Source organism: Oncorhynchus kisutch, linkage group LG26 (genome assembly GCF_002021735.2).
Source record: "Oncorhynchus kisutch isolate 150728-3 linkage group LG26, Okis_V2, whole genome shotgun sequence".
Lineage (NCBI taxonomy): Eukaryota > Metazoa > Chordata > Actinopteri > Salmoniformes > Salmonidae > Oncorhynchus > Oncorhynchus kisutch.
In genome coordinates, this window is record NC_034199.2 from 39,983,752 (window position 1) to 40,003,166 (window position 19,415).

The window sequence follows — 19,415 nt, forward strand, 5'->3', positions numbered from 1 at the left end:
ACTTGCAGGCCTGATGTGGCCTGTAAACTAGGAGTTTCAGGCCACTGTATAAGGCCTTAAGATATATGTAATGGTTCAGTTATAATGATACTATTCACCTAGGAACTCACTTGGTGAAGGCCACAGGACTGAAAATTAAAATTTCTGTCACTAACAAATACAGTCATTGGTGGTAAGTCTACAGTTCAATCGAAAAGGCAAGGCACACCTTGAAGTTATTAGAGGCGTGGCTTAGTGGGGGCGTTACATTTACGTATACCTTACTCAAAAAAACTGCATTTGTATTACTCATATGAAGGTAGTACTGCTCACTTCAGATATTTAAGTTCCCAGATACAAATGTTTTGCATACCCTGCCATCGTGATATATCATTCTACCAGGTAGGCCTATTTTACAGGCAACATTGAACACATACGAGTCTAAGACCTGTCTAAGCCAGCATATACAAACACATTGAATAACAGATTCTAAATGGATCAACAGTTAAAGATGAAAATTAAGTTTGTTCTGAGTTGTCTGTCCTGTATCTGGGAAATGGAAAAAAGATCAGGAAACATTAGTTATTTTTTATTTACATGTATTTGACCCCTTATTTTAGCCACTAAACAGTCTAAGCCCTATCTTAGTCGGGGAAGGGGGTACTACTAAGCTATATGGAAATGTATTACGGTCATACCAAGGATAATTTTGCTATTTGATTTGAAATTTTAAGACCCCTTGAAGTAACAAAAAAATATATTTACACAATTATTTGCTGAAACATTTTATTTGGCCTTACTGCTAAAACACATTGAATAACAGAATCACACAACCCTCCCCAAAGCACCCCAGTACATTTTGAGTGTTCCCTCTTATTCCTCATGTCAGCAGCCTTTACCGCGTCAAACTGCGGTCTGGAATCAATACTGAACAACATTACTGGTTGTTCCTCTATCTAATATGGAGATATCCTCCCTTCCCTCTGCATGTTCAGACTCAAACACCTTCTGTCTGTGAGTCGGTTGTGTGAGAGAGAGAGAGACAGAAGGTGTTTTTCCTTTCTTTCTGTCATTTATCCCTGTCTCAAATGAAAGGTCCACTTCCACACAGCAGCTGGGAAACCAATCTAACTCCTCCATTTTTAATCAGGTTCCAGACTCACTGGCCACTGAGGGAGAGGGAGGGTGGACGTGAGAGGAATCACATCCAGGCAATCCACACATACACACAGAGCTACCACCACCACCATCTTACTAGACCTGACCTCTATCCACTGTCTCTTACTAGACCTGACCTCTATCCACTATACACTGTCTCCTGACCTCTATCCACTATACACTATCTCTTACTAGACCTGACCTCTATCCACTATACACTGTCTCTTACTAGACCTGACCTCTATCCACTGTCTCTTACTAGACCTGACCTCTATCCACTATACTCTGTCTCTTACTAGACCTGACCTCTATCCACTATACACTGTCTCTTACTAGACCTGACCTCTATCCACTATACACTGTCTCTTACTAGACCTGACCTCTATCCACTATACACTGTCTCCTGACCTCTATCCACTATACACTGTCTCTTACTAGCACCCGGACCAGTTAATCTGGTCAGGCTGATGATTCGCCTCACAACCCAGGGCCAGGTGTGTGTGTGTGTGTGTGTGTGTGTGTGTGTGTGTGTGTGTGTGTGTGTGTGTGCGTGTGTGTGTGTGTGTGTGTGTGTGTGTGTGTGTGTGTGTGTGTGTGTGTGTGTGTGTGTGTGTGTGTGTGTGTGTGTGTGTGTGTGTGTGTGTGTGTGTGGGGGTGGGTGGGTGGGTGCAGCACAATGGACCCCTGGGGTAGATTTGATCTGGCCACAGGCCCAGGCAGGTTAACTATAGATGAGCCTACTGAGACTGTTTAGAAGATGAGCCAAATGAGTCTTTGGACCTGCATCAATGTGGTTCTGAGTGATGGTTTACAGCACTCTTTTACATCATCTGTGGTTTATGTGTGTCAATGGCAGAATAACGTTAAAAACTCATTAACTATGATTGATGGTGTGATGGTCATTTATGAACATTTGAACATCTTGGCCATGTTCTGTTATAATCTCCACCCGGCACAGCCAGAAGAGGACTGGCCACCCCACATATGCTCTCTCTAATTCTCTCTTTCTTTCTCTCTCTCTGAGGACCTGAGCCCTAGGACCGTGCCCCAGGACTACCTGACATGATGACTCCTTGCTGTCCCCAGTCCACCTGACCGTGCTGCTGCTCCAGTTTCAAATGTTCTGCCTTATTATTATTCGACCATGCTGGTCATTTATGAACATTTGAACATCTTGGCCATGTTCTGTTATAATCTCCACCCGGCACAGCCAGAAGAGGACTGGCCACCCCACATAGCCTGGTTGTCACGCCTTGGTCATAGTGTTTTGTGTTTTCGTTATATATTTTGGTCAGGCCAGGGTGTGACATGGGTTTATGTGTTGTGTTTCGTGTTGTGTTTCGTATTGGGATTGTGGTTGATTAGGGGTGTGTCTAGTGTAGGCTTGGCTGCCTGAGGCGGTTCTCGATCAGAGTCAGGTGATTCTCGTTGTCTCGGATTGGGAACCGTATTTAGGTAGCCTGAGTTTCACCTTGTATTTCGTGGGTGATTGTTCCTGTCTCTGTGTAGTGTCACCAGATAGGCTGTATTTAGGTTTCACGTTCCGTTTGTTGTTTTTGTATTTATTATAGTTATTTCATGTATCACCTTTTTCTTCATTAAAGTCTTGAGTAACCACCACGCTGCATTTCGGTCCGACTCTCTTTCTACAAACGACGAACGCCGTTACACTGGTTCCGCTCTAGGTTTCTTCCTAGGTTTTGGCCTTTCTAGGGAGTTTTTCCTAGCCACCGTGCTTCTACACCTGCATTGCTTGCTGTTTGCGGTTTTAGGCTGGGTTTCTGTACAGCACTTTGAGATATCAGCTGATGTACGAAGGGCTATATAAATACATTTGATTTGATTTGATTTGATGGTCGTCTTTGCTCGATGTAACCCACAAAGTAATACATGGTACCAGGGGTGAACGTTGCTCTCTTCTATAGCGGGACCACAGGGATCAATATATTCAATACCTTCACGTTGCTCTCTTCTATAGCGGGACCACAGGGATCAATATATTCAATACCTTCACGTTGCTCTCTTCTATAGCGGGACCACAGGGATCAATATATTCAATACCTTCACGTTGCTCTCTTCTATAGCGGGACCACAGGGATCAATATATTCAATACCTTCACAAATGACGAGGATTAAGATGAGTTCACGGAGGGACTGGATCCTTTTGATGCATATTGTTCACCTAAGAAGAACGGCACATATTAACAACGTTTTGTGTTTCGCTGTCGTGTACAACAGCAAGGTGAAAAGTTTGACATCGTTGTTACAGATTTGAAATTAAAAGCACAGACGTGCAATTTTGTAGACCTAACCCTCGACGCTTCGACATCAGATTGCGTTGGGTATAAATGACACTAGGGTTAAAGAAAGATTGCTGTAGGAAGGTGAGTTACATTTGGACACTACAGTAAAAATCTGTCAGGCGAAAGATTGTATCGACTCTTTTTAAACTCGCTTCCCTCACAGTCATCACTGTTAAGAGTCAGAGAAGCAGAGACAAATGGGAGAAGGATTAAGAGGGATGATGTGAAATAGACAGAGCCAGGCCACAGAGAGTTGGAGGGAGATTGTGAGAATGTGCGTGAGTATGTGAAGACAGGCCCGATGGAGCCTGTTCAATCAATCACTATAGAGTCTAAAATGTATTATAAAATGGGTGGTTTGAGCCCTGAATGCGGGCATGACCCCCAAAAAATTGGCAATATACCACACCACCTCTGGCCTTATTGCTTAATTATACAGCAGGGGTTCAAACTTTTTGGGCCGGGGACCCCTTTTGTGATAGCAAATTCTTCAGGGAACCCCTCACAACCTGAGTGAGATAGAAATAGCATACAAGGAGTTTTACTCTGACTTTGGCAGTGCATGTCATCGGCCCTGGGAAGAAACATTCTAAAGGCCCACCTCGTCATCGGAGAACAAATGTTGCAGTGTTCAAGCTAATTTCCTGCAATTCCAAACATCTCTGATTTGGTAAAAAGCTGAGGGATGAGCATGGAGAAATGTACAGTAACCACTCTCAAATTCATAGACAAAGCTATGGATGCAAGGACTGGCAATCCATGATATCAAAATAATAGTTTTATCCAAGTTTTGAGGCTATATAGTGTTTATTTACATTTACGTTGTTTAAAAACATTGGCGTAAAACAAGCTAATATGTTATGCTCTGATGGGGTGCGACAGTAGAACTAACCTCATGAGGTATTTATAAGTTATATTTTTCACTAATCAATGGGTATATCATGGTATTGCATAAATGGATGTAGCAACCAAGGATGTTAAATTTAAATTACAGTGCTTGTACAGTTGAAGTGGGAGGTTTACATACACCTTAGCCAAATACATTTAAACTCAGTTTTTCCCTATTCCTGACATTTAAAATGCCCTGTCTTTAGGTTAGTTAGGATCACCACTTTATTTTAAGAATGTGAAATGTCAGAATAATATAATTTCTTTCTAGCTTTTATTTCTTTCATCACATTCCCAGAGGGTCAGAAGCTTACATACACTAAATTAGTATTTGGTGGCATAGCCTTTATATTGTTTAACTTGGGTCAAGTTAGCCTTCCACAAGCTTCCCACAATAAGTTGGGTGAATTTTGTCCCATTCCTGTAACTGAGTCAGGTTTGTAGGCCTCCTTGCTCGCACACGCTTTTTCAGTTCTGCCCACAAATTTTCCATTGAGGTCAGGGCTTTGTGATGGCCACTCCAATACCTTGACTATGTTGCCCTTAAGCCATTTTGTCACAACTTTGGAAGTATGCTTGGGGTCATTGTCCATTTGGAAGACCCATTTGCGACCAAGCTTTAACTTCCTGACTGATGTCTTGAGATGTTTGCTTCCTCATGATGCTATCTATTTTGTGAAGTGCACCAGACCCTCCTGCAGCAAATCACCCCCACAACATGATGCTGCCACAGTTGGGATGGTGTTCTTCGGCTTGCAAACCTCCCTCTTTTTCCTCCAAACATAACGATTGTCATTATGGCCAAACAGTTCTATTTTTGTTTCATCAGACAAGAGGACATTTCTCCAAAAAGTATGATCTTTGTCCCCATGTGCATCATATTGATTGATATAAAACATAGCTATGGCAGCTATTAGTGTACTGCTCCCCATGTCACTCGATAACAGTACGGCCCCTCCCTGCCTGTTAGAGTGGCACCTCTCTCACTCCGTTCGGAATGGGTCTCTAAATATATTTACACATATTGGGTCCAACTTTTTGGACCCGTGAAGACCTGTACTCTGGGCTGGGCTGTGGATCAGCTCCTTTACTTCCTGATTGCCCTCGCTAGAAGCATGTGTTTCAGACATAAGGAAGTGGATGGCTGCAAACTTTCTACTATTAAACTCGGACAAAACAGAGATGCTTGTTCTAGGTCCCAAGAAACAAAGAGATCTTCTGTTGAATCTGACAATTAATCTTAATGGTTGTACAGTCGTCTCAAATAAAACTGTGAAGGACCTCGGCGTTACTCTGGACCCTGATCTCTCTTTTGAAGAACATATCAAGACCATTTCGAGGACAGCTTTTTTCCATCTACGTAACATTGCAAAAATCAGAAACTTTCTGTCCAAAAATGATGCAGAAAAATTAATCCATGCTTTTGTCACTTCTAGGTTAGACTACTGCAATGCTCTATTTTCCGGCTACCCGGATAAAGCACTAAATAAACTTCAGTTAGTGCTAAATACGGCTGCTAGAATCCTGACTAGAACCAAAAAATTTGATCATATTACTCCAGTGCTAGCCTCTCTACACTGGCTTCCTGTCAAAGCAAGGGCTGATTTCAAGGTTTTACTGCTAACCTATAAGGCATTACATGGTCTTGCTCCTACCTATCTCTCTGATTTGGTCCTGCCGTACATACCTATACGTACGCTACGGTCACAAGACGCAGGCCTCCTAATTGTCCCTAGAATTTCTAAGCAAACAGCTGGAGGCAGGGCTTTCTCCTATAGAGCTCCATTTTTATGGAACGGTCTGCCTACCCATGTCAGAGACGCAAACTCGGTCTCAACCTTTAAGTCTTTACTGAAGACTCATCTCTTCAGTGGGTCATATGATTGAGTGTAGTCTGGCCCAGGAGTGGGAAGGTGAACGGAAAGGCTCTGGAGCAACGAACCGCCCTTGCTGTCTCTGCCTGGCCGGTTCCCCTCTTTCCACTGGGATTCTCTGCCTCTAACCCTATTACAGGGGCTGAGTCACTGGCTTGCTGGGGCTCTCTCATGCCGTCCCTGGAGGGGGTGCGTCACCTGAGTGGGTTGATTCACTGTTGTGGTCATCCTGTCTGGGTTGGCGCCCCCCCCCCCCCCCTTGGGTTGTGCCGTGGCGGAGATCTTTGTGGGCTATACTCAGCCTTGTCTCAGGATGGTAAGTTGGTGGTTGAAGATATCCCTCTAGTGGTGTGGGGGCTGTGCTTTGGCAAAGTGGGTGGGGTTATATCCTTCCTGTTTGGCCCTGTCCGGGGGTGTCCTCGGATGGGGCCACAGTGTCTCCTGACCCCTCCTGTCTCAGCCTCCAGTATTTATGCTGCAGTAGTTTATGTGTCGGGGGGCTGGGGTCAGTTTGTTATATCTGGAGTACTTCTCCTGTCCTATTCGGTGTCCTGTGTGAATCTAAGTGTGCGTTCTCTAATTCTCTCCTTCTCTCTTTCTTTCTCTCTCTCGGAGGACCTGAGCCCTAGGACCATGCCCCAGGACTACCTGACATGATGACTCCTTGCTGTCCCCAGTCCACCTGGCCATGCTGCTGTTCCAGTTTCAACTGACCTGAGCCCTAGGACCATGCCCCAGGACTACCTGACATGATGACTCCTTGCTGTCCCCAGTCTACTTGGCCATGCTGCTGCTCCAGTTTCAACTTCCACCTGACTGTGCTGCTGCTCTAGTTTCAACTGTTCTGCCTTATTATTATTCGACCATGCTGGTCATTTATGAACATTGAACATCTTGACCATGTTCTGTTATAATCTCCACCCGGCACAGCCAGAAGAGGACTGGCCATCCCACATAGCCTGGTTCCTCTCTAGGTTTCTTCCTAGGTATTGGCCTTTCTAGGGAGTTTTTCCTAGCCACCGTGCTTCTCCACCTGCATTGCTTGCTGTTTGGGGTTTTAGGCTGGGTTTCTGTACAGCACTTTGAGATATCAGCTGATGTACGAAGGGCTATATAAATAAATTTGATTTGATTTGATTTGATTTGATTGTCGTGGTAATGAGCAGCTAATTGGTCGTTTTCAGACCCGTGGTTACATCGCACAACAGCTGTTGGCGCTCCGTTGCCATGAAGCAGACTTAAAAGACTTTACAGCTTCACTGATTACTGGTGTTGGCTCCAAATCAGAGAGAAATCAATCATTTACCATCATTTACCAACCGAGACAGCAAATAGAGAGAACGAAAGGGAGAGTGAGTGTGAGAGAGAGAGCGAAAGCGAAAGCGAGAGAGAGAGAGAGAGAGAGAGAGAGAGAGAGTAGAGGCAGTGAGAGAGAGAATGCGAAAGTGAGAGAAAATGTGAGGGTTGAGGTTCAATTGCATTCATTGAAACATTTACACCTTCAAACCAATATCCTACAATTATATTATCACATTGGATATGTGAAGATTGTGCACTTAATTATATATAATGGAATAAATGGTAAGGGCCATAAGGGCTGATAACTGCCATTGCATACCTTATATAGCTATCTATCTAGAATGGAAATGTTGTTGGTTTGATGAGGCAACCTTTTTAAATCTCTACCGCAGCATCAATCTACAAAAGTGTAGAACAGGTTGCATTTCCTGGCAGCAGTGAGATGAGACTATTCCAGGATTAACCGAGCCACTCCTTTCTCTGCTTCCTTTGCCTTGCCTTAACCTCAGCAGGCCTTGCACTTCACCACATGGGTAGGTGAATCAGAGAGGGGCAGAGGAAGACTTCTTTGACATCACAAGGTAGAAAAAGGGGGCTATAAAAAGACATCTCCTGGTATATAAAACATGGCGACGACTTTGAGGTAAGATTCTAAAATAACTGATTCATCACACTGATGTCTCACTACAGGGTTTTCTGTGTTGGTGTTTGCAGCTGTGAGCATTTGTGTCTATTTGTGTGTGTGTGTGCGTGCGTGCGTGCATGTCCGCATGTGTGCATCTCTCACCACTTCAGGAAGCAGCTTGGTGGCCAGGTCATGGATGGCTTTTCCCAGAATGCACAGGGAGGACAAGATGAAGACCACCCCAAGGACCACACACGCTCTGTGGACAGACAGAAACCAAAACATATTACCACATAATGCATACCATACCATTACCATACCATTACCATACCATACTATTATCATACCATACCATTACCATACCATACCATACCATTACCATACCATACCATTACCATACCATACCATTACCATACCATACTATCACCATACCATTACACTCTTAGAAAAAGGGTTATTTGTGGGGGGATAGGATTCTACCAACAACTGTTTTCATCAGAAGAACCCCTTTTGGAAGAAAGGGTTCTTTGATGATTCTTTGGAAGGCAAGAAGGTTTCTTTGGAAGGCAAGAAGGGTTCTACATATAACAATATATAATATTTCCCAGCGTGCTCTGTTGCAGGGAGATTTTCAGAATGGTTTGATTTGCTTTAATATCAGTGTTTTTGTATGTACAGTACGTTGCTTGGTTGATTCATTTTATGCTACACAAAGATAAATCCAATCTGTTAATAATTAGATGTGTTGCACCCGTTACTGAGATGTTTGTTCCAGTACAAATGTTTGAGGTAGTCTCAGTATCCATTCTTCCCTACCCTGGCAGTCATTCTGAATATAGGTTGCAGGTGATTAACAATTCAACTTGTTGGATATCCTAACTCTGAATGGATTCCAACAGGAATTATACATCACTTTGCAAGCCAACATCATGTGACTTGATAATGAGCCCTGATGTGGCCTATAAACCAGGAAATTTCTAACAACACTGTGTTAGGGTATAACTAGGCCCTCAAAATAAGGCCTTATGATATGTCATGTATTTCATGTATTGTCATAAATAGTGACATTTAAAGGATAATAATGCTGGTGGAACCGTTCATAGAGGGTTCTAGGAAGAACCCTGCAAAAACAAAAAGGTTTATCGGTAGAACCCTTCACAGACAGTTCTAGGAAGAACCTTTAGATGATAAAATGGTTCTTGGTAGAACCGTTCATAGAGAGTTCTTCATAGAGGGTGGCAGGGAGGGAGTTCTTTGGGGTGGGAGGGAGTTCTTTGAAGAACCGTACACACTACAAAGGGTTCTATCCAGCACCAAAAAGGTTCCCTATGGGGAAAAACCGAAGAACCCTGGTTCTACTTAGCAAGTATTTTTTCTAATAGTGTAGATTTCATGTGGTAAATGTAGGATTATTTAGTGTGATATATGCATAAATTGTATAAAGTGTATAAATTATAATTTGTGCGTTACATGGGTTTACTGAGGGTTGATTCCGTTGTCATCATCCTGTAAAAATGGAAGAAAAAATCTGAACTAAAATACATTTTAAAGTTAACAAATTGCCTTGCAGTTTTTGTTAGCTTCACCTCTCTGTGGTACACTTGAATTGCTGTACTGGTTCTCCAGGGACCAAGAGCTGTTTGTGAGTGCTATTTTAACACAGGTTTAATCAGGCATAGAGAGGAAGGGGAGATCTGTTCACATTAAACAAAAGTGAAATGTGTCAGTTCTCTGGGTTCCTGGCAACGGTTCCAGCAGCTTCACAGTTTAGTGCCTCTTTGGAGCCGGAGAAAGATGTCGTTTTCTTCTTTCGTCATTACTTCCCCATTTATCTCTGGTTTTGACTGAGAATGAGAATGTCTTCATCCATCCATCCCTTCCCCCCTACATTCCTGTACTCCCATCCCCCTACAGTGGGCATACATAAGATGGATGGTAGACGGGTGTCGGTGTCCTTTATCATTGTAGAACCTGCAGTGATTAGGAAGTAACAGTGCGATGCTGTCGAACCAGGATCAAGATATGAACTAGGATGAACCCCACTAACACTGTGATAGATATACTGTATCCTGTAACACTGTGGATGGTATACTGTATCCTATAACTCTGTTGAAGATATACTGTACATATGTTTAACATTTGAGTAATTTAGAATACATTCTACCAGGCTGCCTGGACAAAAAATACATGTAATAACAGCTCAATATAGTCATGTACAAGTAGGGCTGTTATGGTGATCGTATTACCGCCACACCGGCGGTCATGAGTCATGACGGCAGTCAAATTCCACGTGACCGTTTAGTCACGCTAATTAGGCTTCTCCAAGCTCTGATGCTGCTGATGGTCATTAGTAGCCTACCAAACTTGCTAACAACCTGGTAACCTGGTACTCGGCACTCTATTGTCCCTCTAATCACTCTGACATCAATGCAAATGTTATCAAAAATCTAATCAAACACTTCATGAGAGCCCATGAGCTCCTGTTGCGCAACATTTCTATAGGCTATGCAATTGCGTGAGAAAACAGAATGATGGCCTCTATTAAAAAGAGGAGGATCCCATCAGCTTTCTATAGGCTGGGCCTACTATATTTATTTTTCTCAACCTTCCTAATATTAAACACATTGCTTATCTTTTCAACAGGATTATAACCTACACGGTTGGTATGAAAATTAACCATGGGAATAGCGTCCTCCATTCGCTATTTACAGTGCCTTGCGAAAGTATTCGGCCCCCTTGAACTTTGCGACCTTTTGCCACATTTCAGGCTTCAAACATAAAGATATAAAACTGATTTTTTTTGTGAAGAATCAACAACAAGTGGGACACAATCATGAAGTGGAATGACATTTATTGGATATTTCAAACTTTTTAACAAATCAAAAACTGAAAAATTGGGCGTGCTAAATTATTCAGCCCCCTTAAGTTAATACTTTGTAGCGCCACCTTTTGCTGCGATTACAGCTGTAAGTCGCTTGGGGTATGTCTCTATCAGTTTTGCACATCGGGAGACTGAAATTCTTTCCCATTCCTCCCTGCAAAACAGCTCGAGCTCAGTGAGGTTGGATGGAGAGCATTTGTGAACAGCAGTTTTCAGTTCTTTCCACAGATTCTCGATTGGATTCAGGTCTGGACTTTGACTTGGCCATTCTAACACCTGGATATGTTTATTTTTGAACCATTCCATTGTAGATTTTGCTTTATGTTTTGGATCATTGTCTTGTTGGAAGACAAATCTCCGTCCCAGTCTCAGGTCTTTTGCAGACTCCATCAGGTTTTCTTCCAGAATGGTCCTGTATTTGGCTCCATCCATCTTCCCATCAATTTTAACCATCTTCCCTGTCCCTGCTGAAGAAAAGCAGGCCCAAACCATGATGCTGCCACCACCATGTTTGACAGTGGGGATGGTATTTTCAGGGTGATGAGCTGTGTTGCTTTTACGCCAAACATAACGTTTTGCATTATTGCCAAAAAGTTCAATTTTGGTTTCATCTGACCAGAGCACCTTCTTTCACATGTTTGGTGTGTCTCCCAGGTGGCTTGTGGCAAACTTTAAACGACACTTTTTATGGATATCTTTAAGAAATGGCTTTCTTCTTGCCACTCTTCCATAAAGGCCAGATTTGTGCAATATACGACTGATTGTTGTCCTATGGACAGAGTCTCCCACCTCAGCTGTAGATCTCTGCAGTTCATCCAGAGTGATCATGGGCCTCTTGGCTGCATCTCTGATCAGTCTTCTCCTTGTATGAGCTGAAAGTTTAGAGGGACGGCCAGGTCTTGGTAGATTTGCAGTGGTCTGATACTCCTTCCATTTCAATATTATCGCTTGCACAGTGCTCCTTGGGATGTTTAAAGCTTGGGAAATCTTTTTGTATCCAAATCCGGCTTTAAACTTCTTCACAACAGTATCTCGGACCTGCCTGGTGTGTTCTTTGTTCTTCATGATGCTCTCTGCGCTTTTAACGGACCTCTGAGACTATCACAGTGCAGGTGCATTTATACGGAGACTTGATTACACACAGGTGGATTGTATTTATCATCATTAGTCATTTAGGTCAACATTGGATCATTCAGAGATCCTCACTGAACTTCTGGAGAGAGTTTGCTGCACTGAAAGTAAAGGGGCTGAATAATTTTGCACGCCCAATTTTTCAGTTTTTGATTTGTTAAAAAAGTTTGAAATATCCAATAAATGTCGTTCCACTTCATGATTGTGTCCCACTTGTTGTTGATTCTTCACAAAAAAATACAGTTTTATATCTCTATGTTTAAAGCCTGAAATGTGGCAAAAGGTCGCAAAGTTCAAGGGGCCCGAATACTTTCGCAAGGCACTGTAGGAAATTTGAGGCATTATCAAGTGCTTGTAAAATTGTGAATGAGAGACTGATGAAGAGTCTCCTGAGCTCATGCCTTTCATGCAACTTTTTTCAAAGCATCATTAGAGTCGCATCATGCAGCCTTAGTATGTATTAAAAATCAAAACATATAGCCCAATGTTTGTATCACAACTAAAGTTACATAAATAACTCTAAATGAAGCATATAAGAGGACCTATATCTTTGTTAACCACTCAACACAGAATAGCTGCTTGTGCGCCCTCCCTCTGAAATTAACTGGGGAAAAGATCCTTTCTATTTTATTCAGCTTTGTTCAATTGTATTCTTCATTCTATAAAATAATATTAAATAATGCCACAGAATTCTAAACAATTCTTGTCTGCTAAATGAACTAGTGTAGCGCACAGCCATATGGCATAGCCAGATCAGGGCCTAACACAAGGACAACTCAGAGTACACTATTCTGTTCTTCTGAGGTAGAGTATATTTTCTTCAGATCATGTTTCTTTAGACCTGTCTAAATTGTGATGGTGTGGGCTTGATTACATGGATTTTATTAGACTTCTCAAAATGTAGATGTTCCAAAGGTCTGCATCAGTGGCTTGTAGGCTGTGTGTGAATGCCAGCAGATTATATATTTGTTTACATTAATAGTTATTTGCTTGACAATCATCGGCTGACAAAGTGTCATGACCCCCACAGCCCTATGTACAAGACACTGATATAGATTCAAGGAACATTTGATTTAATCCAGTAGGCTACTAGGGGAGAACTGTTTCTATGCTGGTGAACACGGAACATTCTATTTGGGAACACCACGCAACGTTCAATTTTGTGGCCGTTTTACTTACATGTATTCCCTATGGGCAGAGTGGACAGCTGCTGCGTTGCTATAACGCCACAGCACGATGATTGAAGATAGCACGTCCAACGTGGCGTCAAACTGTAAAGACAGGCATTAGGTCTCCAGTGGGGATGCATCAAATAGTAAAATAGTAAAATAACATGCATCATATTCACTGTCTACAGTCCCACCATCCATTCCACTACTACCCTAAACTCCCTATATTTTCCACTAGAGTAGCGTGGTTATTGAACAGCAGGATTCTGTACTGTGAGATCAACACATCTATCCCCTGTGGTGCCATTAACGGCATACTACTACTACAGCTCAGCAGTCTGAAGACGGACTCAAGCCCGCAGGCACTACCAGACACACTCACTGTGGTTGTAATTATTCTGCTACCCTCTGGTTTCATGCAGCTATAGCTACCAACTAGCACACCATTACTTTGGGATATTAATTCCTTGGACAAAGTGGGGAAACACACACGTTAACAGTGCCGTTTCTTTCTGTTAAAACAGAGATGCCACCAACTGCCTTAACAGCTCAGTGTTGTTATCAACATCCATGTCTTCAGTAACCTGTCCTGGTATACCTGACATGGAATTATAGGGTGCTTTAATTCTAGACGCCATTCTTGTTTGTTTTATATATTAGTTGTATTGTTTGTATATCGTTGAATAAAACATTTGTGTGACTTGTCTGTCAGTGTGTCAGTGTTTTGTTATGTTTTGTGTTTTTTTTTTGTGGCCCCAGAAAGAGTAGCTGCTGCTTCTGCAAAAGCTAATGGGGATCCAAGTGAAGAAATAAACCAGAGCTTCCTCCTACAGTGTCTGTGGCATATAAATAAAAACAGAAGGGATTCTATTTCCATGGTCTGTGGGGACTGCTCTGTTATCACAGTGTTCTGATGTGTTCTCATGCTTCCCTGGCTGTTACCAAGGAGACGATGGCAGCATCGCATCCGAACCCAACCAGCGTTAATAAATGAACACCGTGACTTTATGACTAATTAATATGTATAAATGGAACTCACGGCAAATCCGAAGGCTGATGCGCTGTGTCTCATGAATGAAACAGCTAGAGAGAGAAGAGAGAGAGGGAGAGAGAGGAGAGAGAGGAGAGAGAGAAGAGAGAGGAGAGAGAGGAGAGAGAGGAGAGAGAGAGGAGAGAGAGAGAGAAGAGAGAGGAGAGAGAGAGAGGAGAGAGAGAGAAGAGAGGGAGAGAGAAGAGAGAGAGGGAGAGAAAATAAATGGTTGCCTGGGGAACAAAAGGCATCGGGTTCTAACAGCAAAAGGAATGGTTACTGTAACATCCATGTAAATATTGCTCTCCCACACGCAAACATGCACACACTTTTTATTATGGAAGAGTTCTCTCCCTGGTTGGGAGAAAGATCAAAACACTGATAACCTATTCTGTTTGTACATAATTCATATTATCAGCACACCTAAGAGGAGCATTAATTATTCACAGACTAGCACTTTGCTGTACTCATCTCTGAGCAAAAAATGGTATGGATTTGAACATTTATAATCCTACACAGGGAAGGGTTGAAATACATTGAGAATAATGGTCTGTGAACACATTCCATTCGATTCCTTTTCAATACTCAGTTGTTAGAGTTGAGAATGCAATAGAAGAATGATCCATTGAAGCATCTTGTGCGTCAGTAGCATTTGACTGAGTCTCATTGGTTATAATAACACGCTTTTTTCATCTGATTCTGTCCCGATATTCTCCTGTTCACAACATCGTGTTCTGTTCCTTCTGGCTTGTGAAGCTGAGGGCTTTAAAATTTCCTCTGTGATGCGTTCGTTTTCAGGTCGACAACAGTCACACAGGACTCCCTGTTGCGAGGAAGATCACCATGGAGACGGGCAGTCTGAGTGAGAACTGCGCTGGAGGAGAGTTTGTTTCTCTTCACCAGGGTTTTTTTCGCAGTCTATTTGATCTACCACTCAATGGCTGCCATAAAGGTTATGATGGTCTGGGTCTTAGAAGGCTTAAAAAGGTTCTGTGGTGAAGGGTGCCATGGTGACAGACAGACCCACGATGCATGAAGGTACGACACTGGCAGACTGGCTGGTGGGTGATGGGAGGGAGGGGCAGATGGGTGATGGGAGGAAGGGAGGGGCTGGTGGGTGATGGGAGGGAGGGGGCTGGTGGGTGATAGGAGGGAGGGAGCTGGTGGGTGATGGGAGGGAGGGGGCTGGTGGGTGATGGGAGGGAGGGAGGGGGCTGGTGGGTGATGGGAGGGAGGGGGCTGGTGGTGATGGGAGGGAGGGGGGCTGGTGGGTGATGGGAGGGAGGGGGCTGGTGGGTGATGGGAGGGAGGGAGGGGCTGGTGGGTGATGGGAGGGAGGGAGGGGCTGGTGGGTGATGGGAGGGAGGGAGGGGGCTGGTGGGTGATGGGAGGGAGGGAGGGGCTGGTGGGTGATGGGAGGGAGGGAGGGGCTGGTGGGTGATGGGAGGGAGGGAGGAGCTGGTGGGTGATGGGAGGGAGGGAGGGGCTGAAGGGTGATGGGAGGGAGGGAGGGGCTGGTGGGTGAAGGGAGGAAGGGAGGGGCTGGTGGTTGATGGTATTGAGCCTGTCTAATGAGTGTAGCCTTGGTGAGGTTAGTTGAAGAAAGTCTAAGAAACATCGCTCAGTATTTATAGGAGGTACAAGAGTCTTAAGAAAACATGAAAACGTCAGTGTCGCTTGCATATAAAACATAAGAGATACAACAGTCTGTTAGCTGAGACAGCATAACAGGGTGAAGCAGGATGAGTGGATCTGTTGGCTGTACTGTCAATATCCAGTCCTCTACAGGGAGCCCTGGCTTAGTGTGTTCCCAGCCCAGGCCGTCTGGAGAGAGGCTGGATCGAGACACCAGGATGCCAGCCAACACAGCCTGTCAAGGCCTGCCTAGGCTCCACGCTCTCCTCTCCCAGACCAGGACTGCATCACAAAATGGCACCCAATTCCATATACAGTGCCCTGGTCAAAACAGTGATGTTTCTTTCTGCTGAAACACAGATGGCACCAACTGCCGTAACAGCTCAGCGTTGGTTTATTAATCTCCACGTCTTCAGTAACCTGTATTGGGAATAGGGTGCCATTTGGGAAGTACCCCAGGACGATAGTCTGCAAGCACCGCACCCACATTAGCAGACATACAGACCATGAGCGGCATAGAACCAGGGATGCATGCTGCCACAACTTAAGGCACTTCCCCATAACAGATACAGAACCCAGAAGAAGACGAATAGTATAGCAGGTCACTACAGGGATTCTAATCATTAGCCTTGCCACCAACTGGAGAATTTCTAACCAGCACAGCAGCTAGACTATAACAATAGCAATTGTATCTTTGTCACGGCTCAAAGAGGAATCATTAATCCATGCAGAGAAACCATGTGAGGTAATGAAGAGGGACATTGGGAATACAGCAAGAGAGGCTTTCTTGCTGGTGAAATGGGTCAGGGACCAAGGTAAGCCTGTAAGGGGGCTGGTGGGTGATGGGAGGGAGGGGGCTGGTGGTTGATGGGAGGGAGGGAGCTGGTGGGTGATGGGAGGGAGGGGTCTGGTGGGTGATAGGAGGGAGGCTGGTGGGTGATGGGAGGGAGGGGGCTGTTGGGTGATGGGAGGGAGGGGGCTGGTGGGTGATGTAAGGGAGGGGGCTGGTGGGTGATGGGAGGGAGGGGCTGGTGGGTGATGGGAGGGAGGGAGGGATGGGGCTGGTGGGTGATGGGAAGGAGGAGGCTGGTGGGTGATGGGAGGGAGGGAGGGGGCTGGTGGGTGATGGGAGGGAGGGAGGGGGGGGGGCTGGTGGGTGATGGGAGGGAGGGAGGGAGGGAGGGGGCTGGTGGGTGATGGGAGGGAGGGAGGGGGCTGGTGGGTGATGGGAGGGAGGGAGGGAGCTGGTGGGTGATGGGAGGGAGGAAGGGAGGGGCTGGTGGTTGATGGTATTGAGCCATTCTAATGAGTGTAGCCTTGGTGAGGTTAGTTGAAGAAAGTCGAAGAAACATCGCTCAGTATTTATAGGATGAATAAGACTCTTGAGAAGACATGAAAACATCAATCTCGCTCTATTCTCTGTTGCTGATATACTGTTAGTAATTGGTTTACTCAGCTTTGCTTTCAGAGGCACTCGGCATCTCAGAAAAAAACAGTTCAGTGTAAAAGCAAAGCAAAATACCACAGTACTCAGCTGATAACACAGATTTATCAGGGAGTCAACCAGGCCTGGCAGACAAGCAGCCCTGTAGCTGGGGAAGAGGACATAGATATAGAAAGATACAGACGAGGTTGTTGTTATAGTTGATAGAGGCTGCTACCATTGTTGGCTTGATGACTGCAGTATCGACATATTCACATCTGATTCATTCTTACACACAATGTATACATCATCTTCAGTGGAAAACATACAGGAGAGTTTTGAATCTAATTTATTCTGTTGTATTCTGTAGAAAATGTTGTCAACAGAGAGGTGGCTCCTCTGTCTCCGCAGTATTAAAGTTAAATTGTGTAACTCTTCCCTCCTCATCTTCGACCATCCCCTCTAACTCAGACAGCCTTTTCTCATCTTCTCCTCTCTCCCTCTCTCTCTCCCTCTCTATGTCCAACACTGATCAGAGAAGTGAGACTGGGTATTTCCCTAAGTGAGACAAATAGCAGTGTCACTCTCAGCGGCAACTAAACACATCTCAATTCTTTACCTAATTTCTCAACATGTCAGATACACATTTGTACAGTCAAAGGTCATTCAAGGGTTATACTTTATTTTGACTATTTTCTACATTGTAAAATAATAGGGAAAACATCAAAACTATGAAATAACACATATGGAATCATGTAGTAACCAAAAAAGTGTTAAAATATAGAATATAGATTCTTCAAAGTAGCCACAGTTTTTCTTGACGACAGCTTTGCACACTCTTGGGATTCTCTCAACCAGCTTCACCTGGAATGCTTTTCAAACAGTCTTGAAGGAGTTCCCCCATATGCTGAGCACTCATTTGTGGCTTTTCCTGAGCACTTGTTGGTTGGCTTTTCCAACTCAACCCAAACCATCTCAATTGGGTTGAAGTCAGGTGATTGTGGAGGCCAGGTCATCTGATGCAGCACTCCATCACTCTCCTTCTTAGTCAAATAGCCTTTACACAGCCTGGAGGTGTGTAAACCCCTTGAATAAGTAGGTGTGTCCAAACTTTTGACTGGTACTGTATATGACTACGACTTTGCCACAGCATCTTGAAAAACTTCAGACATTAACTTAGAGTAAGTAAGTAAGTAAGTAAGTTTACACTGAGATATTCCAGGCCATGCTGCGTTTAGATGAAACTTTTTAAGTTATAGTGAAGAAGTGATATGCCTAATGCATAAACTTCATATTAGTGCCATTATGTATGGCTAAAAGTGTCATCAAGGCAAAGGGTGGTTACTTTGAAGAATCTCAAATATAATTTAAAAAAAGACATTTGTTTAACACTTTTTTGGTTACTACATGATTCCATATGTGTTATTTCATAGTTTTGATGCTTTCACTATTATTCTACAATGTAGAAAATAGTACAAATAAAGAAAAACCCTTGAATGAGTAGATGTGTCCAAACTTTTGGCTGGTACTGTATAGTAATGTGACATAATGTGTACATATAAATCTGGTGATATACTGCACACACACACAGACTCACTCACTAACTCAGTCACACCACACTCAAGAATCAGTTTTTCATTTTTAGATATATTAAATCAAGTCTCATTTTAGTACTGTAATGACTACCTTCCCTAAGACAGTGATTAGGGACTTGGCCCTAAACGCCTGCAAAGACCCAAGAAGATCTGAGATAGAGATTCTTGTAACCTGTAAGGGTTTTATCTACAGCCGTAAAGTCCTAATTATCAGCCTGTTATGTAAGGACTGTGACTGGGTGGACGCAAAAGCCAAGGCTGTGTCGTTCAGTTGGCAGGAATGGCTAATCTGAGCCCAGGGACAGAAGCTGCAACATTACACTTGGCTACCTGTGGGCGGCAGGGTAGCCTAGTGGTTAGAGCGTTGGACTAGTAACCGGAAGGTTGCAAGTTCAAATCCCCGAGCTGACAAGGTACAAATCTGT

The 19,415-nt window shown here is 43.8% G+C and overlaps 1 protein-coding gene across 2 annotated transcripts in view; it reads right to left on the minus strand.

The window, feature by feature from the left end:
• Positions 1-19,415, minus strand: part of LOC109871410 (transmembrane protein 163) — a 112,146-nt gene that overhangs the window by 12,181 nt on the left and 80,550 nt on the right. For both annotated transcript variants that reach the window (XM_031806093.1, XM_031806092.1), the window contains exons 3-5: positions 14,347-14,390; positions 13,318-13,409; positions 8,289-8,385 (exon numbers count right to left, since the gene is read on the minus strand). In XM_031806093.1, coding sequence (XP_031661953.1) covers positions 8,289-8,385; positions 13,318-13,409; positions 14,347-14,390 — 233 coding nt within the window. The remainder of the gene's footprint in view (positions 1-8,288; positions 8,386-13,317; positions 13,410-14,346; positions 14,391-19,415) is intronic.